Source organism: Selaginella moellendorffii, unplaced genomic scaffold (genome assembly GCF_000143415.4).
Source record: "Selaginella moellendorffii unplaced genomic scaffold, v1.0 SELMOscaffold_19, whole genome shotgun sequence".
Taxonomy (NCBI): domain Eukaryota; kingdom Viridiplantae; phylum Streptophyta; class Lycopodiopsida; order Selaginellales; family Selaginellaceae; genus Selaginella; species Selaginella moellendorffii.
This window is the reverse complement of record NW_003314280.1, coordinates 313,579-339,711: the sequence shown is the minus strand read 5'-3', so window position 1 is coordinate 339,711 and position 26,133 is coordinate 313,579. Positions and strand designations below refer to the sequence as shown.

Below are 26,133 nucleotides of genomic sequence, written 5' to 3'. Positions count from 1 at the left end.
GTTTATGTTTTCAGTAAGCACATACAAACAGCCAGGTTCTTCGCTTCGTTGGTTTTTATTCTGGACTGATCGTTCAGTGACCATGCTGGCTTTCACGAAGTTTCTCAATGATAGCTTCTCCACAAGGTCGATCCCAACTACAAAAGAAAAGAGTTTTAATCGCGTCATTTGAAGTTCCATATACCATATACCATAAGTTTCGGAAATGAGAGCAGCGTCCACGTCCACGTCCTTACCCGCATTACGTTCTATAGATAAAGAAACGGAGTACGGGCTGTTGAAGGAAACAAGATCAGCTACTGAGCTATGAAAGCTTAAGATCAGCAAAACATAATAACCTGGAAAACTGTTCAACCCTGCACAGAATTGCGCTAGCATAAGTGAGATAGACTATATAGAAGATTGCTACCTTATTCTCTCATAGTAGTAAAGCCGATTCGTTTTTTCGCTTCCCACAACCTACGAGCATAACGAAATAAATAAGCCCGACTCTCGACCCGCTTACCAAGTGTGCAACATTGCACATAGAAGCCGTTGTCTTTCCCGGACGTGTTAATATCAGTGTAAGCTCATGATTTCCAGATGTATTCCGTCGAGTCTCGATTAGCTTCATGTCTATTCTGGGAGGAAGTTTGTCCAGTGCTTCTTTGACTTGGTTGCCAAAAGGATATTTTCGCCCAGTAATAGCTTCCAGCTTCCTTGGGTCCGCTTTCGCTAGTTTATCGAATGAATCGATTCCGGACTGAAGAAATGCCTGCAGCCAGAACCAAATATGTCATCCTCACATTAGTTTTAACACTCGGTACCTTGGCAGTAACCATTCCCACCCCAGCTAGTTGTTTAAGCTGATAAGAACTGTCTTCCCAAAGCCTTTCATGAATACATTTTGCTAGCTTCAAGGCAGTCACAGTTTCCTTGAAACGCTTCATGAACCTAAAGTATTCGCTCATACAACGGGAAATGCGGGTTCCATTTGTACAGATAGCAGTCACGTCCTGTTTCCTACGATGAAAAAGGTTAAATATGTGAAATTGCATACCTGACTCATAGTGAAGTCTAGCGTGGATGGATCTCCCGACAAAGCATCATTAATCAGAAGAAAGATCTTTTCTTCTCGTGATTGAATGCGCTTTTTAATCTTCCCGTTCACTCCCAGAACGTGGTACTTGATTTTACCAGTTGTATCCCCATTTATATCATTCAGTAGTTTCTTCTCGTTTCGCCTGAGCTGGATCCCTGATACACGTTCATCGTCAAATAAGTTCGACAGCATTCAGAACTCACATGAAAGTTCTTGTGACTTGGCCAAAGTATAGATCATATCTTCGACAGCACACTTGATTGGTGCCTTGGTTATTTCCTTCATTGTGCTGAAGTCCAAATAGTACTTCGCCATTAGGCGTCCTGGTTCTGTGACAGAATTATATTACGTGAGGTATCATAGTAATGTACCTAGAGGCTTCAGCTGAAATCCATATTCATCAGTTTCAACAAGTCGGAACTCAGCCAGTTCGTTGACATTCCTCAGACAAATTTCTAAGGTAAACTATTAGTACCTTTCGGAATTAAAATTGCTCTTATAACCTTTGAGATGATTTTCGAGATGATCTTCACGAGCTCTATCGACCTTATAGTGCTGAGGATTCTGAAATAAAGAGAAACCTTCGAGTTACAAGTAGTAAAAGCTAAAAAACCATCTTACTTTTTTTATTCTGACGTATAGGAAAGAAGCTTTCAGCCACTCAATTGCCAAACTAACGTCCGACACGGTCATCAAAACTATTTCAGCGTTCAAGTGCTCCGCTATTGCAGGAAGTAACCTGGAATCGAGAAACTAACAATGGATAAGAGGATGATTTAAACATACTCTGACTCCACAACTTCCGATCCAGAAAGAAGATTCTCGTAAAGATGGACCTGTGAAGTTATTTAGTTCGTCTCTAATGAAGAATTTAGCAAAGATACCGTGTCTCTTCGTGTCATTATAATAACAAGGCCGTTATCGTCAAATTGAGGACGGCCAGCCCGTCCACACATCTTAGAGAACAGTGTCAGAGGGAAAAGCTTGACCAATAACGTTTGCATACCTGCACAAGCGTCGATCTTTCGTATTCCGTGTAACAGCCTTTGTCTTTGTTACTAAATGAAATAAGAAATGAAAAGGCAAGAATAAAATCAAGACTACAAGTTCACTTACAAGTACTGTGTCGATTTTATGATGACTGTGTGAGCAGGGAGATTAACTCCATGCGCAAGCGTGTTTGTAGTACACAGAATATGAATATCTCCCCTTAGAAACAGATTTTCGACAAGGCTCCGTTCTATCATGTCCATACCACCATTGTGAAAGCCAACTGAAAAGCGAAAGTCGCAAGGTGATCAAAACAAGCTTCAAGTTGGCTCACCTCCACATCTTATGCATTCTTGTAAATGCTTGTCCTTCGAAGACCTTGCAGCAAGCTGTAATCTTTCATAGTGCTCTTGACTTTTGATGAAAGGATTGCGAAAGTTCATGCTTGAAGCGGCACGAGCTACTGTAGTAGCAGCTTCTTGTGCTCCCTTTCTAGTGGAGCAGAATACTAGAACAGCCTTATCCTTCGCGTCCTGCATGATAATATCTGTTTGCAACCAAGAATCATTACGAGAGTAATTATTCATCTACTGCTTTACCAAAAAGAAAGCCTTGTAGCCTCTGCTTTAGAAAAATTAGTATACAGCGACAAAGAGCTTCGCTCTCACCCTTTCGAAAAGAAAGTCGTTCTTGGCAGGAGCATAGCCTGCCAGACGAGGATATAAGGAAGGAAGTATGGAAATGCTATGACTTACCCAAGACTTTCGTAGTCAGTTTTACGGGACGTACTTCTTCTCCAAACCTGTACACAAATCAGATATCTATAACGTTCTCAGGTCATATACGTGCCTCTTCAGTGCGCGAGGCGGAACCTTCAGCCATTCACCTGAAAAATCAAATGAGTTTTTCGACGATGAAGAATCAACGTCTGTACCGATATCTTCAATGTTTGGGATTGTTGCTGAAACAGCAACAAACCGAATCGTGGAAAGCGGGCACCCTCCCATCTCTGGATACCGACAAAGCATTTTCATTCTACTGACAACGGCTTCGAGTGCCGCACCGCGTGGTTCGTGAAGGAGGTGAACCTCGTCAATCTCGAAAAGGCCAACATCAGCGAAGAAACTCAAGCCCCCATGATCCTTGTTCCTCCTTGTTATAGAATCAAATTTCTACATGCGACGAATGAGAAAAAAAAGAAGAACATAACAACGTAGAACGAACGAAGCATTTCCAGTACCTCTGGCGTCGTGAGAATTATGTCAGTGTCGGGCATGGGCCTCACATCCGCATCACCGGTTAGCTCCTGGCAATTCAATCCCAGCACTTGCCCAAACTTTTGCTTCCACTCCCTCAGTTTCTCTTGGACAAGCGCTCTGGTAGGCGCAACGTAAACCTGAGAAAAACTTTCATGAGACTCGGCATTGGCGACAAAAGTAAAGACCTCACAGTTTTCAGCGTTCCGGGGGTATGCTGGAACTGTCCGTCCGGTCCAATGGAGCGGCTAAGAAGATGCAAGATGCACAGCTCAAAGAGGACTGTCTTGCCGCTTCCCGTTGGCGCCGAGACCACGATATTGTCATCGGACAGGAATGCCTGGCTGAAGCATTCGCTCTGGACAGAATTGAAGTATCTAGAAGACAATGGATGGATCGATCATCACCGGAATTCTAGATCATACACACCTGAAGCTGAAGATCGGCCGAAACGCGGCCGGGAGAAGCGTCACCGCCTTGAGGCAATCGAGATCGTGCATCGCTCAACCCTAGAAATATTTTCCCGCGCGATTTTACTCATTTGAACGATAAAGTAGGTCAGCTAATATCCGGCCCTCAAAAACTCACAAGCATGCCGTCCTAGCTCAGTTTGGTAGAGCGCGTGGCTTTTAACCACGTGGTCGTGGGTTCGAGTCCCACGGACGGCGATCCTCGTTTTCTTCGTCACACGTTTTATCAGTGCTTTAAAGGTCGTCTGTTTTTTATTTCCATGCCTAGAAGCATGGGCGGGAGCGAAGAACACGGCGGCTATGGCTATGGCGGTCAGTACTATCCCCCACCCGATCCAAGCATTTATCCTCCCCCACAAGGTGCGTATGGATCGTATCCCCCGATTCCTTCACAGGACAGAGCTTTCGATGCTCCACCATACCCTCCTCCATCCAATCCCCCAAATCTCTATCCAGCTCCTTCGTACGAGCACGATCACCACCACCACCATCATCACGATCATCACAGTCACCACCACGATCACCACCGTCACGAAGAACACCAGGGACGCCCCGACCGTGAGCTCGGTCAACTCGTGAAGCTTTGCTGCCAGGCCAACATGGATTTCAGCTTGGCTGTTCGCGACGATGGAGTGGTGCTCGTTCCTTCGAATCATCACGATGATTCTCAGGTCCTCTTGAACTGCTCTGATTCTTTGGTTCCAGCGTGTTCCTTCTGTTTTTTTTTTTGCTTTTCGCAGCAATGGTACAAAGATATGAGTTGGAGCACTCGAGTGAGAGACGAGAAAGGATTCCCAGCGTTTGCTCTCGTCAACAAGGCAACCAGGAAGGCTCTGAAGCATGCAACCGAGGAGTTACAGCAGGTATTCTAGCGATCGATTTTCATACCTTTGAAGAAACTTTGGATTTGCAAACCCGCAGGTCTTGCTGGTGGATTACAATCCTCGCGTGGTGGACGAGAGCGTTCTTTGGACTGTAAGCGAGGACATGGGGAGTGGCTTTCGAACCATCCGGATGGCGAGCAACATCAAGCTCAACCTCGATGCGTTCCGCGGTGACAAGCGATCCGGCGGAGTCAAGGATGGAACTCCCGCGGTACTGTACCGCTGGAAGAAGCAGGAGAACCAGCTCTGGAAGATCATCCCGCTCTAAAGCAGTAGAGACTCTACTTAAATCAAGCGTAAGTTTGGTGTCGTCCAAAGTTCGTTTTTCAATGATTTCTTCCTCTTTCCAGGGAAAGAGACAGGAAGAAAAAATCAACCCGCTGGTAAATAAAAGTATCTTTTTTTTTTCCACTCCGACAGATTCGCATACGACGCCACGCATATGCTGCGATCTGTCCTTCTCACGCGCATTCTCTCAAAATACATAAGCATTTGGGAAAGTTTTCTTCTCTCAGTGGTCTCCACTTTTGGTTTCCCAGATTTTTGAGAGGAGGAAGGAGAAATCCCAGATTTTTGAGAGGAGGAAGGAGAAATCTCTCAACCATGTACTCCGGAGGAGGTGGCTACTACGGTGGAGAACAAGAAGAGAGGAGAGGAGGAGGAGGAGGCTATGACGAAGGTGGCTATGGAGGAGGTGGCTATGGAGGAGGATATGGTGGAGGAAGAGGTGAGTCCGGCGGTGGCTATGGAGGAGGAGGAGAATATGGTGGAGGAGGAAGAGGTGAGTCCGGCTATGGAAGGCCAGAGCGCGGTGGCTATGGCGGGGGCCGAGAGGAAGAAGAAGAAGCACAGTTCCACCGTCGTCGTCCTCCTCCACAGTCGTCCGGGAAGGATCAACTCGTGAAGATCTTTTGCGCTGCAAATCCTGACTACGTTCTCACTGTCAAGGGTGATGAGCTTGTTCTCGCTCCAGGCAACGGATCGAACGAAAGCCAGGTTTTCTTTTCTCCTTTCTCTCAATCGATCTCCACAGCTTTTCTATGTTTTTCTGCAGCAATTTGTCAAGGATTGCAGGTGGGGATCCAAGGTCCAAGACGAGGCTGGATCACCAGCGTTTTCGATCGTGAACAAGGCGTCCGGGCTGGCGCTCCAGCACGGGAGCGACTCTTTCGAGAAGGTAAGCTTTTCTTTCTTTCTTTCAGAGGCCGATGATCTTGTTAACTTCAGGTGATGTTGAGCCCGTATGATCCGGAACGCTTGGACGAATCCGTGCTGTGGACCCAGAGTGACGACGTTGGCGGTGGCTACCAGTGCCTACGACCAGTCGGGAACGTCCACTTAAACCTCGATGTCAAGGGCGGCGAGGGCGTTCGATCCGGCGCGGAGCTCATTCTTTTCAAGTGGAACAAGCAGGACAACCAGAAGTGGAAGATCATGCCAATCGAGAGTAAGTTTTTCTTCCTTAGATCTTTGTTGTCTATAAATCTTTTCCATATGATGAACAGATAGTGGAGGATCGTACGGTCATGGATATGACGAACAAGGAGCTCATGGATATGGCGAAGAAGGACGTCATGGATATGGTGGTCGCCCGGCGTATGGCGATTATTAAGTAAAAGTGGGTGAAAGGACTTTGTGTGGTAAATAACCAGATAAAAAAGTGTTTTGGCTTTATCACTCTAGTTACATGGTTTTGATTTAAACGTATAAATTTGGTTTTAATATAACAGGTTTTCAGTACTGTTCTCAGAAATGGAGAAAGAAATGTAGCTGAGCTTTCATGTCAACCTAATCTACTGCGGCAAATGTGGTGACGAGAAACGCCATGTAGCTGTCTTAAAAGTGTCGCTAACTCTTTCTCCTTGGAAAGAACCGGGAGACGCCACGCTCTCAATCCCCTCTAGATCTTCCTTGGAGAGAGACACTCCAAGAGAAGCTCGATTCTCTTCAAAGTTTTGGAGCTTGGTGGTGCCTGGAATGGGAACAACGTCGTCACCTTGGTGCTGGACCCAAGCCAGAGCAAGCTGCCCCGGAGTGCACGCCTTCTTCGCAGCTATCTTGCTAAGCTTTTCGTATATGACTTTGTTGCGCTCCAAGTTCTCTCCTTGAAACTTTGGAATGGTCTGTTATATATCATATGTGATAATCATATCGAGATCATGAATGGAGATGCATACCTTTCGGAAATCTCCGTCCCCAATTTCCTCCGCCACTGTTTTCCCTGAGAAAAATCCTCGTCCTAGAGGACTGTATGGAACGATTCCAATTCCTAGCTCCCTAATAATTATCCAGGCCTAAACGTGTTATACGTGATCCATGACGCACTAAGAAACTTGATCTTACCTGCAAGTTGGAACTACTTCCTCCTCAATGTCACGAGTCCATAGCGACCATTCAGGCTGGACTGCAGTGATTGGATGGATGGCGTGAGCGCGGCGGATATCTTCAGCAGATGCTTCGGAAAGTCCCAAGTATTTCACCTTTCCTTCCTCAACGAGCTCTTTCATCGCTCCAACCTGCATGAATTCTTTTTTTAATTCATAAACACAATGCTATCGAGTAAGAAAAATGGAAGTACCGTGATCTCGATGGGAACACTGTGATCAACGCGGTGCTGGTAGTAGAGATCAATGTAGTCGACCTGGAGCCTCTTCAAGCTGGCCTCGCAAGCGGCACGGACGTAAGCGGGATCCCCTCGGATGGCCATACCGCTCAACTTGCCGCTGTCGGGAAAAGTTATTCCAAACTTTGTAGCGAGCTGCACCTTGTCCCGAATGCCTTGAATTGCCTGAAAAAATGGCCAATGCATTGGAAAGGGAAGAGCAAATCAGCTGTGGAGATACTTGCCTTTCCAACAAGAACTTCGTTGGTATGTGGCCCATAGACATCCGATGTATCCAGGAATGTGACACCAGAATCAACAGCCTTGCGGATGAGATCGATCATTTCGGCCTCGGGCTTTAGAGGGCCATAAACTTTATGGGACATTCCCATGCATCCAAGCCCCTGCTTTGAGACTTCCAAGCCCTGAGACCCCAGCTTTACCTTTGGAACTGCCATAGCCAATATCAAAGAGAAATAGAGGCCAAATGTCTTGTGGGTGATGCAACCGGAGAAGACGAGCTACTTGCCATCCGCAATTGGAGGTGAATATAAAGGCCTCCATTCCACGGGCTGTTTCGTATCCGCTTCCTTTGTCCCTTCCAGGAAGTAGAGAAACTAATTTGCTACAAAGACAAATTATTATTAGTGAAGATCCAGATGTGCATTTTGGATCCACTCTCTTACGTGCGAGAGTTGGCGAGGAAAAAACGCCATGTAGTTGTTGATTCTTTCTTTCAATCTCCAGACCTTCCTTGGAGAGAGTGATCCCAAGAGTATTCGAAGTTCTGGAGCCTGGGATGGGAACGATGTCGTCGCCTTGGTGCTAGACCCAAGCCAGAGCAAGCTGCCCGGAAGTGCAATTCATTCTCGCAGCTATCTTGCAGAACTTCTCGTATATGGCTTTGCTCCGCTCCATCTCTGGGAGTAAAACTGAAATCATCGTCACCAATTTCTTCCAGCACGGCGAAGTATCCTCGTCCGCAAGTTGCAAAGATTTCTTCCTCAATGTCACGGCTCCAAAAGAGACCACTCGATCTGGACACCAGTGATTGGATGAATCGCGTAAACTACACGGATATCTGCAGCCGACACTTCCGAGAGTCCTAAGTATTTCACTTTTCCTTCCTCCACGAGCTAGTTTCTCGCTGGCTATACTTTTACGAACCAATAGTTCGACGTTCTATCCACAAGACGAATCGTGAAAAATATATCAAAAGCGCTCTTGCCTGGCGCTTTTCACTTGGAGCTTGAGAAGCTCAGCCTGGAGAGAAGTATTCTTGGTGTGGAAGCTGGGCTCTCGGCGGCGGCGGCGGCATACAGCGCTTGACACCGTTTGATCTGTTTGAGCTACCTGAAGTTACCAAACGAGGGAGAAGAAAACGTGATAAGTACCTCGTCTGGACTGAATTGAAGCAGCGTTCCCACAACTGGCAGCAATGCTTCCACCTCGCCTGCAGCACCATTTAGCATTTTCTCTCCGAAAGTTGAAAAATGTGGGTACTAACCAGTCTCCAGGAGCTTCAATATCACATTCTTGAGGTAAGTCATGTCGACATTCTCACGCCTTGCAGCACGATCCATGTTCCGGAGTTCGTTTTTGAGCACAGCTTCCTGCCGAGTAGTCAGAAAACGGTTTAGTACACGCAATAGGGAGTGAAACGTCTCTTAACCTGTTGGCTGCGTAAGCGGTTCTCACGTTCCAGCTCCGACAGCTCTTCCTGAAACCACAGCCAAATTTAATAGCAGCCAAAAACCACTTTCTCGCTTACTTGTAGCACTTGTATTTGGCGCTGACTTTGCTTCATCTCTTCCTCTCTCTGTGCTTGTTGTCTTGCGAGCAACTGCTACGGGCCGTAAGAAAAATAGATAACAGAATGTGAAACTTTACACGTACCAAAATTTGTTGCTCCGCAACTGCGACTACTTCTTGTTGCTTTGGTTCTGCAGTATGTCGTGAAAGAACAGAAACAAAGGCTTGGAAAGAACTACCTGTTTTGACGTGGTTTTCTTGAGGTTGAGATTGAAGTTTCTTTTGCAAAGAATCGTTGTCATCCAGAAGCTTGTTTATTTCTTGATCCTTAGCTTCCATCATTTTGTTCGCCATATCGCGAAAGTTAACAAATTCATCCTTCACACATTGATAAGCTGAAGCCCAAACAGGGAGAAAGGAAAAACATTTACCTTCAAAATGTCGTATTGAGCACGAAGGGCAGCCATTTCAGTTATTATGCTGCCGTCGGCAGGCTGCTTATGTTTCGTGACAAGTTCTTCGTATTTCTCTGCAGTCAAAATCATTAAGCGTTTCCATTATCAAGCAGTATACCTTGCCAAGACAATTCCCGCTCCCTCGAATGTTTATCCCATTCCTGCCGTTCATACGATAGAATACCCTTCACAGACTCGAGCTGGGTTGCCAAATCCTTGATGCGCTGTTCAGCATCGACAACAGCTACGTTTCTGGAAGAAAACGAAGTAGAATCGCTAGAAAAATTAAAAAAGAACAAAGAAATACTACCTTGCAGCCAGTTGAGTCTCGTATTCAGTAACAGTTTGCTTCAAAGTATTAACAGCTCGATCCCTTTCTGCAATAGCTACTGCTGCTTGCTTTTGAGCGTCCTACAGAAAAAATTCAATTAGACGTATCAACCGCACGCATAAATACACAGACCTTTAGAGTTTCCTCCCGAGCAGCAGCAAGGTCTGCATCTTTTGCAGCCTGAAGTTCTGCTTCCTTCTTTTGAAGAAGAGCATGAGCTCGCTGCTTGTACGAAGAAAATTCTTTGCTTAGACGGGCAACCTTCAAGAACAATCGATTTTGCACTTGTATCAGAATAAAAAAGACTACCTCCTCCTTAGCCAGAGAGGTCTCTCTTTCGGCATCTGTAAGGAGCTGGCGTTGACTATCCAGTTCAATTTCCTTCTGCCCTGGCACCATAAAAAATAATCAGATTAGAACAGTTTAAAATGAAAAGAGCATCAACAGTACTGCAAGAGCTTCACTTTTTGACACTGCTAATGCGTCCTCCATTTGCTGATACGCTTGGTCTAGCTGGTGAATTCTGTTTTGCAGTTCAGAAATACTTTCCTTCCACATTTGGCGCTCCTTTTCCTGACAGAGCAAACGAATCACGATGACATCTTCCACGAACAAATGACAAACCTGATCCTTTCGCAGTTGCTCCGCCTCTCTCCTTTCAGCTTCTACAGCTGCAGATAATCTTGCTACGTTCCCAGTTAGTGTGGCTTCGACATCAGTCAGCTTAGACTCTTTTTCCACTAGTAAAGCCTACAAGATCAGGTAAGCAAACTATCAAATCACTCAACGGAATGATACCTGTAAGTTTGATATAGTTTCAGCTAGCTTATTCGTCTCCAAGGTTGCATCCGTCAACTGGCTTTGTAAGGTGTCAACTATCTGAAGGAGCTTCAGTAAGTAGCTCGACTAAAGGCATTGCAATAAACCTTCTTGTTTTTCTCGTCTATCTCCAAAAGTACAGCTCCGTGTCTCTGTTGTATTTCCTTTATGTCAGCATGCATACTTACAACACTCTGATAAATTGTTAATCAAAGAATCCACGAAACAAACAGAAGAATTACCTGTTCTTTTTCTTGAACAAGTTTTTGCAACTCTTCAAGGTTCTCATCTCTTGCAGTAAGGGCATGTTTGACATCGTCGATTTCCTCTTTAAGTCTGTCAAACCATGTTAGGAAGTTTACCATGCAAACTTGCTTACTTTGCGTTAGAGTTGCGAAGATTTTGTCTTTCTCCGTCCAATGCCCGTATTGCATCGCCCGCCTGTGCTCTGAAGCGCTCGAGGTCACCCTGCATAGTAGCATGCTTTGCAACAGCCTCCGAAAGCTGCATTGCAATCTCGTCTTTTTCCTACAAGCTCCTGCAATGTTAAGCACCTCGTCGAAAAATCGTACCTACCTTTTGTGTCTCCTGTATGCGTTGTTTTGCTCGCTTTTGCAGCCGGTTAAACTTTAGATCCAGTTCAGCGTACTTGTCGTCACGCTCCTTCAGCTGGTTCTCGAGGCTGCCAATAGCTGAAACTGAAACCTCAGCAAAATGAAAGAAGGTTAAATCCTGAGCCATACCATGTTGATGTTCTTCCGAGATTTTCTGCATTTGCGATTGTATCGCGTTAAGCTCGGATTCAAGAAAGCTGATTCTTTCTTGATAACTTGCAACTTCTTCAGAAGAACTTGCAACCTGACCATCCGGTAAAAATCCATCAACTTCTTTTCCCGGGCTCAAAAGCTCGTTCGAGTTCTTTGATAGCGAGATTTGACCCTTGAACTTCTCCAACTCCTCTTCCAGTAGTCCAATTGTTTTCTTCTGATCTTCGATGATCTCAGCTGTTGATTTTCCGTCAGTGCTGCTCTCTAGATCCTATAAGATGTTGTTAAAGAACGTAAAACTTGAAAGAAGAAGCAAAGTACCTTACGGCTCGATGCCTCGATCTGTAAGGAACTAACGGTTGGTCATTTATACATGCAAGAAAATGCTTACCGCCTGCATTTGCTGCATAAGGTGGCCCATTGCAGCTTCCTGGCCTTCTTGCGTTGCTTTATGTGAAGCCAGCATTTCTTGCATTTCCTTCAAAGCTTAAAAACAGACATTATTTTCCATCTTTCCGAACTACTTTGAATCATACCTTGGCCTTCAAAGCGACATCTTCACTCGCAGTCTGCAGTTCCTTGCTCATCCTAGCAAACAAAAAGCTCTAACACAATCTGGAGGAAGAAATGCATTTACCTGTCATGCTCCACAGACAGCCTTTCATTCGCAAGCTTAAGAACATCTCGTTCTTTGGATAGCGTTTCTATCTTCTCGTGCATTTCAGCAACTCGAGAGAAAGTGTCAGAAACTTGTTGAGCAGCGGAAAGAAGCTGAGCTTCCATCTTCTCGTTAGCCTAGTAGATAATGAAATTCAGTACAAAGAAGCCTTTCATCGAATCGACTATACCTTTGACAACTCTTCAATACGATGCCGACTTTCCTCTAGCTGCCCGCTCAAACTAGCCTTTCTGTTGCGCTCGTCTTCCAGCAATTCCTTCACTGGCAGCGCCCGTACACGATAAGTGCACCAAACAAACAAACAATACAATACAATGCTGGCTCACAACGTACATTGACAAAGCTCGCTGCGAAGCTGATCGATCTCACCGCGAGCTACCTCGTCCTCCCGCGCTTCCCCATTGGAGACCTCATCGCTCATCCGCATTGCGGACGAATTGACCTCTACATCTGACCTGGCTGCTTCGCTGCTAGATTTCGCCCCCGGCGAGGAGGAATTGGTGCAGCTCATGGCCGCGGCAGCCTCCGCGGCCATGGCACGCTGCTCCGCGGCCTGGATCTTCGCCTGGAGCTCCGCCTGCTGCTTCTTGAGCGCCACCATTATCTTCTTCTTCAGCGACGCCATCTCCGACACCAGGCGCCCATTCTCCGCCTCGAGCGCCTCCTCGCGGGATCCCATCGCTGGAGCTGGATCCCCAAAATATTTCTCTCCAAAACCCTAATCGCCACACTATGATCGTTTGATCATCTGGAAAAATCAAAAACAACCTAGTGTAATTCTTTTGTATGACTTGACCACGTCCAAAAAATATAATCTTGGTCAAGTTCACGCCGTTTGGTTTGATCCGATCTTTCTTTCCGTGAGAAATCATGGATCTTTGATCTGATCCTCCGGACATTTGGGATCGATTGCGATCATCCCGATATCTATGATTGATCTTCGTTCCTCATATTTTATTTAGTTCTTAGCAAGAGACCTGCGAGAGGAGCTTGTACCGCTTGGCAATGCCACGGACATGGTTGCAAGAACGCGGCGGGAGCGATTGGATCCTCCCATTCGCAACAATCCGATTGTTTCCTTGCCTGGAAACCCCCGAATCGATCGATTGCGCAGCGGTACCATCACTCGAGAAAGAGGGAACTTTTCGCTTGTGACCGGTCATGAAAATCCCATGATCAGCCATGAAATTCGAGCTCGTCTTCTTCCTCTCGTGCAAGCACCAGTTGCAGAGCCTTGGATTGGGATCCTTGGGATAGAGATCGCTGCAGTATCTGGAAAGCAAAAATCTCTCTCTCTCAAGCACCGACAGCGAAAAAAGCTCTTAGAATTCAACCTGTGCTGGTATCGCCCCTGGCATCCATCGCAGGGAAATAGCTCCGTGGAGAAGCCAACATCGCCACACATGGTACATTCTCTAGCGCCCGCCGAGAATTTCTTGCCGATGGCCCCCTCCATAACCCGTGGAGGGGAGAGGGAGAGGTTTATAACACAAAAGTAAGAAACAGTAGAGAATATTCTCTATGAATCTATCATAGACAAGACTTCTTCTTTGTAGCTTCGAGAAATTCTCGAAGTTTTTGAGACGATGATTTCGGCATTGACAATCTACAAGAACAAGGCACTGTTTAATCAATGCTCCGATACAAGTCGAAACAAACGAATCGGGGTGAGAGCTCCAATTCAGCCTTTCTTTGCTTCCAGCGCAGTTTCGCGAGCGAGTTTGGCGAAACGATCCAAGTCTGCTTTCAAGATGCCTTCCACCAGGGGAGAAAGGGCCTGAAAACCAGTAGAAGATCAGGGACAAGAAAGAGAGAAATCGAGACGCCTACCGATGCAACCATTCCGATAACCTCAGGAAGCTCGTACGAGATTGTAAGCTGCAAAGGCAGACGATAGTAAGCTCAGGAAACAGAATTGTGATAGTCTTTTCTTGCCTCGACTCGACAAGCTGACGGTCCCCGGGGATAAAATCGCACTGTACCTCTAATAGCACAAGAAGCAAACCAACGTAAAGCTTAGACTCAATTAACGCATACCGGTTTGGAAGTCCGTCTACCGAACGCCAGTGTATCTTCTGGTGGTGAATCGGCTGGAAGAACAAGAAAAAGAACACGTGTAGCTAGAGAAAAAGAGTGCAAGACTTCACCTGTAAATTACGTGCCAGCCAAGAGAACTCGAATTTCTGACCCAAGGAGTCTGTGCTTAGAGTCCAGCGTGACAATTCAGGCTGATCTTCGAGTACCTAAACAAAGTTGGCATTCAGAACAAAGAAAAACACAACTTTTAGATCACCTTAACAGAAGTAATCCAAGGCATCCAGCGACTAATCCTCTCCCGGTCACTCCACATATCCCAGGCGACAGAAAGAGGAACTTCCACGTCTACCTGGGCCCTGCTCAATCGAAAAACACAAAAAATTACTTCACAGCATGACAGAACTTCGAAGAGAGCGAGCTTACGAATTGTCGATCCAAGTTGCAGCCATGAATCGACTCCCATTCGATGGAAGAAAATCCTTGAGACTCGGCCCGAATAGAGACCGCCCACCTTGGCGAAGACCAGCAAGCCCAAAACCCCCTCTACTGCTACATATCCTGGAACCCCGTCGAACAGAACCACCGAGCGCCGCAGCCTTGGCACCAAAAGCCATACCACAGCTAGCCGAAGAAGAGAGCGCCATTGCTTGCAAATCGAGGGAGGGCGCTAACCACCACGCTTTCCTCTTTATAAACTGGGAAGAATATCGTTGGACGCCTCAATCCAACCCATCTTCCATAAGAAATCAAACACACGCTCCGTCTTGGCCGCATCAACCTTGAACAGGTGGCATGCATCGTCGCGCCTCAGGCCCCCCTTTTCAACATTCTCTAGCATAAGAACCTCTTTCATCTTTAGATAATGCGCTGGTAATAGTCTTAACTGAGAGCACAGGTCTTGCTCCTGTAACAAACGAGCAGCCAGATTAGAAGCACGTCGAGTGAAGCGAAGGCGAACTTTACCGTGCTTGACAGGAGATCAATCCCCGGAAAACCAGCCAGATCCAGTGGACTGAAGCTCGAACTTTTCTTCGTTGTTTTAACTCCCACCGACGGAAGTTTCGATATGTTGTTGGCTCCGCTTCGATACCTTTGCATGTCACGGGTGCCTGAGGAGGACGGCTCCGCGCCGTCTCTATTTATTGCACGATTTGATCTGTTAGTCATCTTGCTGTTCAGTGCGTCTCTTCCCTTTCTGAGGTTGGCCTCGGCACTGCGCTTTCTCTTGTCCATCGCGTAATACTCTCCTTCGGCCAAAGTATGACAGCCAGCACTGCGATATTCCTGCAAAAACGTAGGGATGAAACTTCAGGTCACAAGATTTAACTCACTTGTAGTTCTTCTATACGCTGTCGAATCTTGATCTCCGCAGTAAGCCCTGCAAGAAGTGCCTCATGTTCTTCTGATGAATGATAGCGAAGAAACACCCGACTTCTTTGAATCAGTTCTTTTTCCTCCTTGGTCTTCTTCCTGTCTAATGCCTGCTGGCGCTTCACATTTAGTAGCCCTCTTTCAAGTATGAAATCCTTCCGCCGTTTTCTTTCTTCAAGCCTGCATGGTTCAGAGATGAAACACTTACGTACACTTCTTAGAAACAATACCTTGCAAGATAAATATGAAGCATTTGCAATTTGAGCTCGCGATCAGCATCTGTATCGATGTCTTTAAACTCCATTTCTGCCAGTGGGAGCTCTGCATCGTTATCGTATTCTGGATCAAACTCCTGTCTCTTGGCATTGTAGCCGGTTGTATCCGTTGTCGCAAGACTGGGTTTAGTTTCGTCCTGTGCTGGTTTCGGCTTCTTGTTACCCAAACTACGAGTGCTTTGACCTCCATCTAAACATCATAATAAGAAACTGAAACTGCTCGAACAGAGCGACTTACCTTCAAGAGTAGGATTTGCTCCATTTGCAGTGTCCGGTGCTTCCTTTACTTGCGACCCTGCGGACTTTTTACCAGCAGAGACCGGGTTACTTGGGAGAGACTCATTTAATTGCCCCTCGGTATCCTCCACTTCTTTCTTAGCCCCCGCTTTCAGGCCTAAATTCATGTCACCAAGTATAAGTTGTAGTTCTAGATCGAGTATGACCAACCTGATGAAACACGCGTTGGGGATCTTTCAAGAGGTTCAGTTTTAGTATCCTCGACCCTGCAAATTATACAAACTCAGAGGTGAAAAAAGTCATGGAAAAACAGCACTTGATTCTCGAAGGGGAGATAGTGGCCTCCTGCTTCACTGTTCTTGGAGTTGATCCGTCTGGATAAGGCAGCAAGTCTGCAGAGTTTCAAAGTAAGAAATCACACCGAGCACTATAAAACCACAATACATACTTTTCTTTCCTTCCGTATAAGCTTTGGCTAGCGCTAAGAGCTCGGCCTTCGTTTTTCCAGCAACATTAGACATGTCCTGCAAACAACAAGATTAGAAAAATACCAGAGGATCAGAGGAACTGGCATACCGGAAGAGGCGAGCAAACAGATTTCATGTACTCCGTCATATAGTGCTCATAACATCGTGTCTTGTTCTTTGTACCAACGTGCTCGGCAACCTCTGCCCAATTTCCCAATCCATACATTTCGATTCCCTGCCATGATAAGCGTAAGTCCAGTGGTTTACAGTATTAGTCTCCAAACTCTTACTTCCAAAAGTAAAATCTCCTCGTCCGCGTTCCAGTCCGGGTGAATGAGAGGAAATGAGAGATTGTCCTGACAAAAGAGTCATCCGTGAGAACGACGAAGAAACGTAAGAAAAAAAACACTCACAATGACTCTGTAAGGATGATTGCTCTTGTGCGTCGAAATCTCCACACCGACAGAGAAGCATTCGATGCACAGATCAAAATCAGCACACTTGGCGCATTTTATCCTGATCATCCCCGACACATCCTTGTTGCAGTAATTGCAGTGATAAGCCGCTCGCTTTGCCTCGCTCGATCCTGCATTGCGCACCAGCTCAGCTCAGCTTCACTCCTTCCACAGAAATTTGCTGTAAAGTACCTGGAGTTGGAGTTTCCAAGCTCTCGGGAGCATACCGCCGCCGCTTGGATCTATGAAACAGTCTATTAATCAATCCATCCACAGCGTCTGACAATCTCACCTCTGCCATCCGGCCTCGTCCTCGACCGCAGATGCCGCGCGCGATCTCCCCATACAAAAACCCTAAAATAAGAGCCCTAATTCTCTGGGAAAGTTTAAAATGCGGGGTAGGAAAGAGTAAAATGTGAAAGAGACGAGAGAGAGATTCCTCCAATCATATTGGCAAGTGATGCATGGAGATATGTTGCAAAGTGATGCTGACTGGGATTCGCGTAAACGTAATTTTACCCGCTGGGGAAGCGAAGGCCTTTGGTAAAGTTACCGGCCAAAATCACTCTTTTGCTTCATCTTCTTTGTCTAGAACTAGGGCAGCCAGGCAGGGCGGACAGACGGGGCGATCGATCGAAGGCGCCGATTCACCGCGCGTCCTCGTAATCACAGGTGCCGCATTTCGATCTCTCCTCGCGCTCGTCCTCGCGATTCTTGCGATAGTCGGCCTCCTCCTTCGCAATCTTTGCCAGTGCCGCATTCTTTCTCCGAAATCCCTCATCGCTCGAGCGCGCTTCACCCGCATGTCGCGATTCCATGGAATTCCTCCTCCGGGCGCCAGAGGATGATCGTTCCATGTCTGGGGTAAGCCAAATCCTTTCCAGGTCGAGGAAGACGAGGGATCCATCCTCGCTCATCCAGTGGTCTTCTTCTCCGCCGCCTCCTCATCCTTGCCACGCCCCATGGTCTCCGCATTGCTTCCACCGCTATGAGCGCCAGCCGCAACCTCTTCCAGCGACGCCGCCAGTTACTGTTTTGTCTCGCTCTTCGTCCCTCCCATCCAGTTTGTTTCACCACCCTTCTTCCGCCAGTACGGGAGCAAAGGCCGATTTCCCTGGAGCTGCCCAACAGCAACACGATAGGAACAACGCTCTGACTGGAACTTCCCAGCGGAACCGGAAGATCCACACTGCCACGGACGAAGAGAACAGTGTCGAGGTGACTATAGTCAAGGCCAACGGTAACACAGAGACGAAGAAGCTCGTAAGTGGCTCAAAGAAGGCGTTTTCTACGTCCACAAGGTATGACAAGGCGATGGGATCTTACAGGAAGCAACAAGTAGCTTGCGGTGCTGCCAACGTCGCGCCTTGCCTCAACAGATCTTTGAGCTCGCCGATCGATGCGAAGAACCGGGCTGCAAAAGCAGAGGTTGAGGACGAGAAGTGGGCTGGTCCGGCCTACTCAAAGTCCCCACCCCCAAGCTCACTGCCATTTCCAAAGTTCTCGGTTCCCGTGCGATCTCTCTCGATGGAGGTGGCCTTCAGCAACAGTGGCGGATCGCCCTCGGAAGATATCGACGTTGCGGGCAGTAACTTGACGTCGCCATCGCCGCAAGCGCCATGCAACTGCTGGGACGCCGCATTTGCCACCAAAGACCTCAAAAGGATCCTCAATCTGGACCAGCAAGTGGCGACTTGATTTGACGCTGCCCCAGCCGCCAACGTAGTCCTCTACGGTACAGAAGGAGCTTTCGGGTTTTTAGCTATAGGTCCATTGACAGGAAACTAGAGCAGCTGATCCATCCATCTACGCAAGAACTCCGCCTCTTCACGTCTCCTTAGTGACTACTCTATCAACACCAGCAGTAACAAAACTCCCAACAAGCGCATCTCATGTCGTGTGGACACAAACAGCGACTTCTCGGACTTCTCGGACGTTGTAAGTTTCTGTGATCTTTTTTCTTTTCGTAGCTGATCTTTCTCACCGCCATTCAAGGCTGTTTGCTTTCCTTTCCTTTCACTCAGGGACACGACCGCGAGCACAAGTTGTTTAGAACCTTCGACGCTCTTCGCCGCTCCTCCCACATGTACGTCTTGTATATATAAATCCAGGTATCTATGACTTTTGCGCTAGTCCTCCGTGTTGGAAGTCAGCAAGAGAGTCCGAGTCGAGTCGTCCGTGATCGTGTCAAGCCTGAGAAGCCTGAAGTTTAACCGAAGGGCTAGCCTGCCTGTTTGCTTGTTTCGCTCACCAGCAGCATGTGGAGGGATAGGTGTTTCACGCGTTTTGTGTGTCTTGGGGTGGAGTACTGTGAGTTTGTTGCGGCAGCTTTAATTATACAGCGATGTTTTTTCATCTTGCTTCGCAAAGAGGGTGATTTCTCTTTTCTTCCTTTACTCCCTGTTCTCCTGATTGCTAGCTATGTCCTGTCTAACTCTTACAGGAAATTCCCCACGCTCTTTCGGCCATCTCTCGACGACGCCCACAGAGAATCATCCGAGATGAAATACTTCGGCGCTAAGCGACACAGCCAAAATGCTCCAAACTAAACACCAGGAATCTGAAGCACTGGGATTTTAAGCAGCAGTCTGGAGGGCCGTGAACAGCAACAGCAGCAGCGATTTGGATAAATGCTCTGCCAAGCTCAACAACAGGAGAAAAGTATTTGGACACACTCGCTTGGATCCAAGCGCTCTTTCGCTCTGGAACACTTACACTACACATAGGACGAGAAAAAAGGAAAAGAAGCAAAAACACACAGACAAAACGGAGGAAGATCCACCGAAAGAATCAACAAGGTGGTGGATTTACTCTAAACGTAAGCTTTCGTTTTTCTTTTTATTTTTCGTTTTCTTCTGATCGCATGTTCTTACATCATGCTTTTTGTCCGTGAAGGAATCGAGCGAGAAAAAACTGGCAGCTCTCACCGAGACCCTTCCGAGGTTGAAGGTACCTACACTACAGTCTCTCGTTTTTCTTTCTTAGAACTCTCTGGTTTTTCTTTTCTTTTTTTGTTTCAGCGACACTCCACTCCCAGATCGAAGCACAGCGCGTCCGACACCTCCTGCGCGCTAAATCCCGCAGCCTTGAGCGAACTTGACAGAAGCATCGAATCCAAAGTCTTGGTGGATCCATTTTGCCGGTGGTGGTGCTGTTCTTCCTCCTTTTTGGAGCTGCTCGTCTTGACGCTGTCCAGCACCGACTTTGGCGACGCCCCCTCCACCATCTCCAGCACCTCCTCCTCGCGCCACCCAGCGCTCCTCAGCCGCGCGGCCACATCCTCGAGCAAGCTCGCCACCAGCTGAGATCCATCGCCATCGCCGTCGCCAGATGATTTCTTCCAGCTGCTGCTCGCTTCCGGCGCGGCAGGAATCGACATGGGTCCCGCGCGATCCCCTGGAAAATCCCACTTCTTCGTGGCGATCGACGTTTTCACCGCTGACCTTGGAGAGGTGATCGCGATCTTCTCGGGAATTGCTGCCGATCGCTTGGCTTCTGTCGCCGAAGAAGAAGAATTCACATCCACAGCTCGATCGATAGCTGCCGAGAAGGACACGGTCCGCCGGTGATGGTGGTGGCCCGAGCTGCTAGACGAAGAGGAGGAGTTGGAAGAAGCGATGGGGGCGAGGCACATCGAAAGCGCGAAGGATTCTTCTTCCTCTTTCGTCGATTGCTTGATCATCCTGTCCGCGACATCGCTCCAGAACTCGATCCTCCTCACGCCGCCGCCGGCCCTGGCAACAGGGGACGAGCACGAAGAGCTCCCGGCGGTCGATGGAGGAGGGTAATGATTCCTGGGCAAAGCTGCCAAATTCCTGGTGATGATCCGATTCAAACGCGCTCCTGGCATCGATTTGCTGCCGCCCAATTCGTAGATTTTGGCCCGCGATGATGATCCATAGCATGCGAAGCTCGTCCTCTGCTGCCCCAAGGAAGGAGAAGGAGAATCTTCTTGGGGAATCTTTTCGGCCCTGTTCTTCTTCTTCCTCGTTCCCAGCGTCGTGGCAAGGGCGTCCAGATTCCTCCCCCAGGACTCGAATTCGCGGCCCTCAATCGCCGCCGCCGCTGCCTCGCGGCACCCAGCCGGAAGAGACTTCGATCGCTCCTCGAGGAAGAGCATCGACCTCATGGGCCAGCGATTCTCCACGAAGCTCGTCGACCACCGCCGCCGATCTGGCTCTTCCTCTTCCTCCTCGAATTCCTCCTCGATCGCGAACGGGAACTCGCCCTCGCCCTCCTCTCGATCATCCGCGCCGCCATTGCGATTCTCGTCGAGACCCAGGAATGCCATGTGCACGAACTCGCCGATTCCACCGCCGCAGCACACGATCGCGCCATTGTGGACGAGAAAGAGGGGATTTCCAGCGCGAGCCGGCGACGCGGGAAGGAAGAAGAGGCCAAAGACGGGCACCATAACCGGGCTCGTTTGAAACCGGTACCGCGCGGTGCGACGCGCGGCATGCGGCAGCGTACCGCGCGGACTACCGCCGCGCCAGAGACCCGATCGCTCCACCCGGTGGCCAATCGCGGCGCCCGGGATACCAATCCAGCGCGCGAGCGTGGCGGGCGACGCCGATCGCCAGTCGGGGAAGCCAGCGCCGGAGGGGACGCCGTGGGCGAGCAGCGCGCGGAGATCCGGAGGGAAGGAGAAGCCTTGCAACGCCTCGATTCGCTCGAATTCGTGGTCGGACAGGCCCGGCGCGAGAGGGATGCCGCTGGCGCGCAGGTGATCGGCGAGCTGCTTCCCGAATTGGGCGATGGAGTCGCAAGAGAGGGATGATCCCGCGGAGGAGGAGGAAGAACAGGAAGAAGAGGCGGAGATCCTCTCGGAGAATGCGTTGGCCCTCTCGGAGAGTCTTCGCAGCCCCGCCCTGTGCGCGCGAGGATTGATCTTGTGCTCTAGATCCGCCATGACGATCCTATAGATAGGTCTCACAGAAGAGAAGAGGGGAGAATTGGGCGATCATGCGCGCGCGCACGAGAGCGTGACAAAAAAAATCGCAAGAATCAACCGACCAGCGATCCTAGAAGCTAGCGATCGCGATCGCTCTGTGGATTTGGAGCCAGGAAGAAAGAATGGAAAGAAACAAAGAAGCCTCCTTTCACGCGCAATCACCATAGCGCATGATGGGAGGACGAAGAGAAAAGAAATGTAACCTATAAGTATTAAAAGGAAGAAAAAGTGAGAGAGAGGAGAATCGAACCCAGTGCGGCTGGCAGAATATTCTCTACTCGCCGCTGCCTACTGTTTCGCTAGATTCCATTGACTTGAGCTTTGTAGTGTTGTTAGATATTGGCCGGCTTCGCAAAATTTTAAGATCAAACCTTGGAATTTTTTTTAGCTGGAAAGACTTAAACAAGACTGGCATTCAAAGTCAACAACGTCCGCCACCTTTGCTTTCCGATTGTACGAAGTATTTTAGTAAGACGGAAGCTCGGCGCCTTTCACGTCCAGCGATTATCTCGCGCTGTCCATGCACTGCTCCATTTTTCTTCTCTTCTTCTCGGGTTCTCGCCGTTGTCTCTTTCAATGCCTGCGAGAAGAATAGCTAGAGTACCAAAAAGGCGAACCAAAGTCATCAAATAGCAGCGCAAATGTACCCAGTACTGCTCGAGATATTTGATACGGCTGTTCCCATCCACGACAAGTTTGCTATAGAGCTTTTCCCTGGCTCACAGATTAAAAATGATGAAGAAACGAAAGAAAACGCTCTTTACGTTGCGTTTTTCACATCTTTCATCAGGTCACCGCAAGAGCCATCCCTGGTGGTGTTTTCGATCTGGCAACGCTTGGCATGGACTCTTTTCTCTGCTTGATTCCAAAGGCCGCCTTGAAATCCAAGAAGAGAGATCACATAAGACTGGATGATAAATGAAACGAGGTTTGCTGTTTATTACCTCTTTGCCTTCTCCAAATTCCAGTAATTCTCCTGCGTGAAGCCGAACGGGGACGTGATGTGGAGCTTTGTAACGACCACCATTAACGCTGCGTAAAAGCTCACAAACTCGGTTAAGAAAACGAGCGAGGACGTGCCTACTTACTTTGTGATCCAGGTGCCTTTACCGCTGCCAAAGTCCGTGAGGAAAACCGCCCCATTTACGAACGTTATCTCGGCGTGCTTATCCGCAACCTGTATTCGAGATTCTCTGGAAGAACTAAAACAATTGCAAAGTACCTGAGAGCTATCTATCACGAAAACATTTCCTTCCTTGTTGGCTGGCATTCTCCTGCTAAAATATAAGCCGGACTGAGTCAGAGAGAAGAGGCTCCAAGAGAATGTAAGAAGTAATTACCCAATGATGTTCGAAAGTCCCTGCTCAAGTCTGAAGAGCTTCTTCCCCGATGCCGTTATGTCTCCTTGAAATGGCATTTGCTCACCATCAGGTACGAGGTACCACCTGTATATTAATGCTTTACTCCGTAAGAAACAAAAATTGGCCATGCTCACTCTGCTGAAGTAGCACGCTCTAGAGCATCGTCATTCCTGAGCCATTCCGGGAGTTTATCGCTAGCCTGTAGAAGAAATGTAACAAAATCAATAGAAAACCAACGAGAAAACAGACAAACCAACCTTGTCAGTTAATCTACATGAGGGCGTTCGGCCTTCCAAAGCAGCACTGCGACAGCACAGTTTATAACTATCTTATGCAACGAAAGACACAGCAAGATAAAAAAAACCTGTTGCCGCCAAGCACCCAGCTAAGCATCATCGGCATTGCTATATTGACAAAAAATCTTCCGAAAACCCTGCCTGGATGTGGAATCCTAAGTTTCTTTATGAACTGCCAAAGGAGAAGAGCTGGTTGTTAAGTCCGCATTGTCAGCCGGGAAAATCACAAACGCTATACCGATAAAGGCCCGAGTCCTACGCCAAGATATGGCTTGTATGTAGTAGCCATTACTGCAGCCATTCGTGCCATCCCATGTATGGCACCCACTCGCAGCCTCCTTTGGCTCTCATAACTGCGGAAAAAAAAAGGAAGAACAGGAAAAGCATCAGCCACTGGGAATGGGAGTTCCCCAACTTTCACCTTTGCAGAACTCGTGAAAAGTCGACGAATTTATTCTCGTTGGCACTCTCCTTGAATGCCTTGATTATCTCCAACGCAAGTTGGTATCCATCCTGCAAGTTTACAATGCGTTCGTGAAGCAAATGAAGGAAACTTTTCCAAAGTTACCTCAATCGCCATGCAACCTCCTTGGCCCATGTTTGGTTGCATGGCATGGGCGGCGTCTCCAAGTAAAGTAACACGGCCTTTGCTCCAGTTGAGTATGGGAACGCGATCATAAATATCCCGGCGCAAAATTTGCTCCTCCGGAGTAGCGAGCAGCAGGTCCACAACTCCGTCGCACCAGTCGCCGAAAAGTTTGAGCAGCCTTTCCTTCCGTTCTACAGTCCATAGCGGCTGTTAGTTGATCGCCGCCATAGCTTTTTGCATACAACTCACTTCCGGGAGGGTCAGTGCCACCCGCTGGCTCCTTAAAAAATCCATACCATTGCATTTTTCCATATCCCACGTCCGACGAAACAAAGTATTGCCTGTGTCCTAGAAAAACGCGGTATCTACAAAGAAAAAGAAAATGAGAGATCGACCAGTTAGAAGAAATCCTGCGAAGCATTCCTATGAAACGAAACTTACCCGACGGTGTCGATGTCTGGAGGAATAAAATCCGCAATTCCTGTGTAGCAAGTGTATCCAGAGTACGTTGGCTCCTGAAAGCCGAGAAGCTGTTCGCGAACCTGGAACCTCAACAACAATAAAGCACCAGTGAAAGCAACGCACTTTCCTTCTTACCTTTGATCTTATTCCATCTGCACCTATCAAAACGTCTCCTTCGTAGTATCGCCCGTCTTCCAACTTCACTGTCACCTGCGGAAATCAGATCCTAGTCTTGAGATCAAGAATATCTTCTCTCGTGGACAAGAAGCGAATACCTTTGATCCGTCGTCTTTGAACTCCACAACGTTTGCATTGTTCTCAATCAGCTCGGGACCGACAGCTCGAGCTAAGATTTCTTGAAGCTTCATTCTACTGATGACACGAGTAACGGGCAGACCGTTCTCCGCGGCCGGCGTAAAAGTATCAAACTTGGAATACCTGTGCATGGAAAGAAATCACGTTCAAGACAAAGGAAAAAACTTTAAAAACATACCAAGTTCCTGTAAGTCCATCGACAAGCCCATTAACTCTGTCTCCAGTAATACAGCCATTCTCCATTATCTCGTCCGCGACAGCAGAATCGACAGCCTCGAGCGCGGCCAGAGCGTTGCTTTGGATTTGAATGGGCCCTCTGTATTGACCTTCACCTCGGATGGCACTGAGGTCTCTCTCGAAAACTTTCACATCCAGGCCTTGGTTTTTAGACGCCAAGGCGAGGACCAGGCCTCCAATTCCACCTCCTGCTATGAGAAGTGTCGGAACCTGCTGTTGGCTTTGAGGAAAATTCTCCTCCTTTTCCTCCACCGGAAACTTCTCCTCCGGTTTGGCTGTAGAGACAACGCCCGCATCGTTTCGAGTGACAACATTCGTCTCCACCGCAAGTCTCTTGTGAAGTGAGCTCCTGGATTTGTCTGCCTGGATGGATAAAGAGGACACTCCCTTGTGGCACAGTACGCAGTCCAGAGCCTGGCCTGTAAAGCTCACCGAGGAAGGCCGTGGAACGGCCACGAAGCTCATCTCGCCAAGCGTCGAGAAATGCGAAGAAGCTCTTCCCCGAAAATCGACCCGAGAATAGAGGGCTTGCGAGATATATAAGCCAGCTTACTCCGCAGCTCCTGATATTTCCAAATGGCACTCGAGCTCACCACAGAATCATGGCGAGGTTGTCTAGAATTTTGGATTAAACATCTGCACCACAAGTTTCAGTGGAGCACAAATCCAGGAGCCATCCTATCTCCAGGGCACTCACATCAACATAAGCTAATCTAGACTACACCATAACCTCCAAACAAGAACTTGGTGAAGAAAATGAAAGGGTCAAAGCATCACAAAGCTGGGCCGAAGCAACAATTTCAAGCACTAATCCGGGGAAAAGATAAAGAAGCAAGCAATGGAGCAAAAGAATCTTGCAATGGAGCAAAAGAATCTTACAGCGCATCAAACAGTGCTCCAGTGGAGGACATTGCGCCACTGCCCGCCTCCTCCACAGCCAACCCTAAACCCTTCGCAAAAATACGCGAGCGTGGGGAATGTATTGAACGAT

The 26,133-nt window shown here is 48.0% G+C and overlaps 10 protein-coding genes and 1 non-coding gene across 16 annotated transcripts; 4 read left to right on the top strand and 7 right to left on the bottom strand.

Moving 5' to 3' along the window:
* Positions 1-119: 119 nt before the first annotated feature.
* LOC9651042 (ATP-dependent DNA helicase MER3 homolog) lies at positions 120-3,090 on the bottom strand. Its single transcript, XM_024677283.1, has 19 exons — positions 3,006-3,090; positions 2,921-2,957; positions 2,827-2,873; positions 2,671-2,777; positions 2,406-2,618; positions 2,198-2,354; positions 2,088-2,139; positions 1,966-2,037; positions 1,868-1,917; positions 1,703-1,820; positions 1,585-1,645; positions 1,453-1,536; positions 1,285-1,410; positions 1,040-1,236; positions 807-995; positions 506-754; positions 410-459; positions 192-356; positions 120-137 (listed from the first exon to the last, which is right to left on the bottom strand). The coding sequence occupies exons 2-18, from the start codon at positions 2,951-2,953 to the stop codon at positions 305-307; spliced, it is 1,857 nt and encodes a 618-aa protein (XP_024533051.1). The 5' UTR covers positions 2,954-2,957; positions 3,006-3,090; the 3' UTR covers positions 120-137; positions 192-304.
* Positions 3,091-3,921: 831 nt separating this feature from the next.
* Positions 3,922-3,995, top strand: TRNAK-UUU. The gene has a single exon. It is a non-coding gene; the product is annotated as a tRNA-Lys (tRNA).
* A 47-nt stretch (positions 3,996-4,042) lies between these two features.
* LOC9650578 (ricin B-like lectin R40G3) lies at positions 4,043-5,181 on the top strand. Its single transcript, XM_002972385.2, has 4 exons — positions 4,043-4,468; positions 4,538-4,660; positions 4,719-4,977; positions 5,032-5,181. The coding sequence occupies exons 1-3, from the start codon at positions 4,058-4,060 to the stop codon at positions 4,947-4,949; spliced, it is 765 nt and encodes a 254-aa protein (XP_002972431.2). The 5' UTR covers positions 4,043-4,057; the 3' UTR covers positions 4,950-4,977; positions 5,032-5,181.
* LOC112347064 (ricin B-like lectin R40G3) lies at positions 5,138-6,363 on the top strand. The gene is made up of 5 exons (XM_024677291.1): positions 5,138-5,220; positions 5,251-5,677; positions 5,736-5,858; positions 5,909-6,128; positions 6,187-6,363. The coding sequence occupies exons 2-5, from the start codon at positions 5,285-5,287 to the stop codon at positions 6,291-6,293; spliced, it is 843 nt and encodes a 280-aa protein (XP_024533059.1). The 5' UTR covers positions 5,138-5,220; positions 5,251-5,284; the 3' UTR covers positions 6,294-6,363.
* Positions 6,364-6,436: 73 nt separating this feature from the next.
* LOC9650577 (auxin-induced protein PCNT115) lies at positions 6,437-7,806 on the bottom strand. Its single transcript, XM_002972194.2, has 5 exons — positions 7,529-7,806; positions 7,260-7,469; positions 7,025-7,197; positions 6,859-6,958; positions 6,437-6,804 (listed from the first exon to the last, which is right to left on the bottom strand). Exons 1-5 carry the CDS (start codon positions 7,739-7,741, stop codon positions 6,475-6,477), a joined length of 1,026 nt encoding a protein of 341 aa, XP_002972240.1. The 5' UTR covers positions 7,742-7,806; the 3' UTR covers positions 6,437-6,474.
* A 577-nt stretch (positions 7,807-8,383) lies between these two features.
* LOC112347061 (protein GRIP-like) lies at positions 8,384-12,782 on the bottom strand. 2 transcript variants are annotated; one of them, XM_024677270.1, is made up of 26 exons: positions 12,420-12,782; positions 12,256-12,347; positions 12,045-12,202; positions 11,944-11,995; positions 11,799-11,885; positions 11,729-11,749; positions 11,384-11,678; positions 11,217-11,332; positions 11,020-11,168; positions 10,883-10,976; positions 10,748-10,834; positions 10,620-10,700; positions 10,446-10,571; positions 10,286-10,394; positions 10,131-10,210; positions 9,954-10,082; positions 9,801-9,901; positions 9,609-9,742; positions 9,467-9,564; positions 9,275-9,413; positions 9,180-9,226; positions 9,055-9,126; positions 8,956-9,003; positions 8,791-8,896; positions 8,678-8,736; positions 8,384-8,623 (listed from the first exon to the last, which is right to left on the bottom strand). In XM_024677270.1, the coding sequence occupies exons 1-26, from the start codon at positions 12,763-12,765 to the stop codon at positions 8,522-8,524; spliced, it is 2,928 nt and encodes a 975-aa protein (XP_024533038.1). In that variant the 5' UTR covers positions 12,766-12,782; the 3' UTR covers positions 8,384-8,521. The 2 variants fall into 2 exon arrangements, with proteins under 2 accessions (XP_024533038.1, XP_024533039.1); XM_024677271.1 differs by having other exon boundaries at positions 10,748-10,792.
* A 230-nt stretch (positions 12,783-13,012) lies between these two features.
* LOC112347067 lies at positions 13,013-13,561 on the bottom strand. Its single transcript, XM_024677296.1, has 2 exons — positions 13,421-13,561; positions 13,013-13,358 (listed from the first exon to the last, which is right to left on the bottom strand). Exons 1-2 carry the CDS (start codon positions 13,540-13,542, stop codon positions 13,052-13,054), a joined length of 429 nt encoding a protein of 142 aa, XP_024533064.1. The 5' UTR covers positions 13,543-13,561; the 3' UTR covers positions 13,013-13,051.
* Positions 13,562-13,635: 74 nt separating this feature from the next.
* On the bottom strand, positions 13,636-14,895 carry LOC9650576. Its single transcript, XM_024677294.1, has 7 exons — positions 14,547-14,895; positions 14,380-14,479; positions 14,234-14,329; positions 14,124-14,176; positions 14,022-14,070; positions 13,917-13,964; positions 13,636-13,863 (listed from the first exon to the last, which is right to left on the bottom strand). The coding sequence occupies exons 1-7, from the start codon at positions 14,765-14,767 to the stop codon at positions 13,768-13,770; spliced, it is 663 nt and encodes a 220-aa protein (XP_024533062.1). The 5' UTR covers positions 14,768-14,895; the 3' UTR covers positions 13,636-13,767.
* LOC9651041 (transcriptional adapter ADA2) lies at positions 14,786-17,292 on the bottom strand. Its single transcript, XM_024677284.1, has 13 exons — positions 17,221-17,292; positions 17,121-17,170; positions 16,887-17,059; positions 16,764-16,829; positions 16,583-16,708; positions 16,455-16,530; positions 16,323-16,398; positions 16,217-16,272; positions 16,008-16,163; positions 15,725-15,959; positions 15,455-15,674; positions 15,087-15,407; positions 14,786-15,027 (listed from the first exon to the last, which is right to left on the bottom strand). The coding sequence occupies exons 1-13, from the start codon at positions 17,271-17,273 to the stop codon at positions 14,812-14,814; spliced, it is 1,824 nt and encodes a 607-aa protein (XP_024533052.1). The 5' UTR covers positions 17,274-17,292; the 3' UTR covers positions 14,786-14,811.
* A 113-nt stretch (positions 17,293-17,405) lies between these two features.
* On the top strand, positions 17,406-19,060 carry LOC9650575. Its single transcript, XM_024677290.1, has 2 exons — positions 17,406-18,866; positions 18,924-19,060. Exon 1 carries the CDS (start codon positions 17,745-17,747, stop codon positions 18,624-18,626), a length of 882 nt encoding a protein of 293 aa, XP_024533058.1. The 5' UTR covers positions 17,406-17,744; the 3' UTR covers positions 18,627-18,866; positions 18,924-19,060.
* A 3,179-nt stretch (positions 19,061-22,239) lies between these two features.
* LOC9650574 (zeaxanthin epoxidase, chloroplastic) lies at positions 22,240-26,085 on the bottom strand. 5 transcript variants are annotated; one of them, XR_002992652.1, is made up of 17 exons: positions 25,084-26,085; positions 24,866-25,028; positions 24,726-24,800; positions 24,570-24,670; positions 24,378-24,493; positions 24,108-24,319; positions 23,961-24,052; positions 23,778-23,892; positions 23,608-23,711; positions 23,501-23,546; positions 23,378-23,442; positions 23,223-23,327; positions 23,105-23,159; positions 22,971-23,059; positions 22,827-22,914; positions 22,530-22,758; positions 22,240-22,462 (listed from the first exon to the last, which is right to left on the bottom strand). XR_002992652.1 is itself a non-coding variant. In XM_024677278.1 (17 exons), exons 2-17 carry the CDS (start codon positions 25,605-25,607, stop codon positions 22,669-22,671), a joined length of 2,040 nt encoding a protein of 679 aa, XP_024533046.1. In that variant the 5' UTR covers positions 25,608-25,778; positions 26,022-26,085; the 3' UTR covers positions 22,245-22,668. The 5 variants fall into 5 exon arrangements, 3 of the variants coding, with proteins under 3 accessions (XP_024533046.1, XP_024533045.1, XP_024533047.1); XR_002992653.1 differs by having other exon boundaries at positions 23,105-23,156; XM_024677278.1 differs by having other exon boundaries at positions 22,245-22,758; positions 25,084-25,778; positions 26,022-26,085.
* Positions 26,086-26,133: the final 48 nt, after the last annotated feature.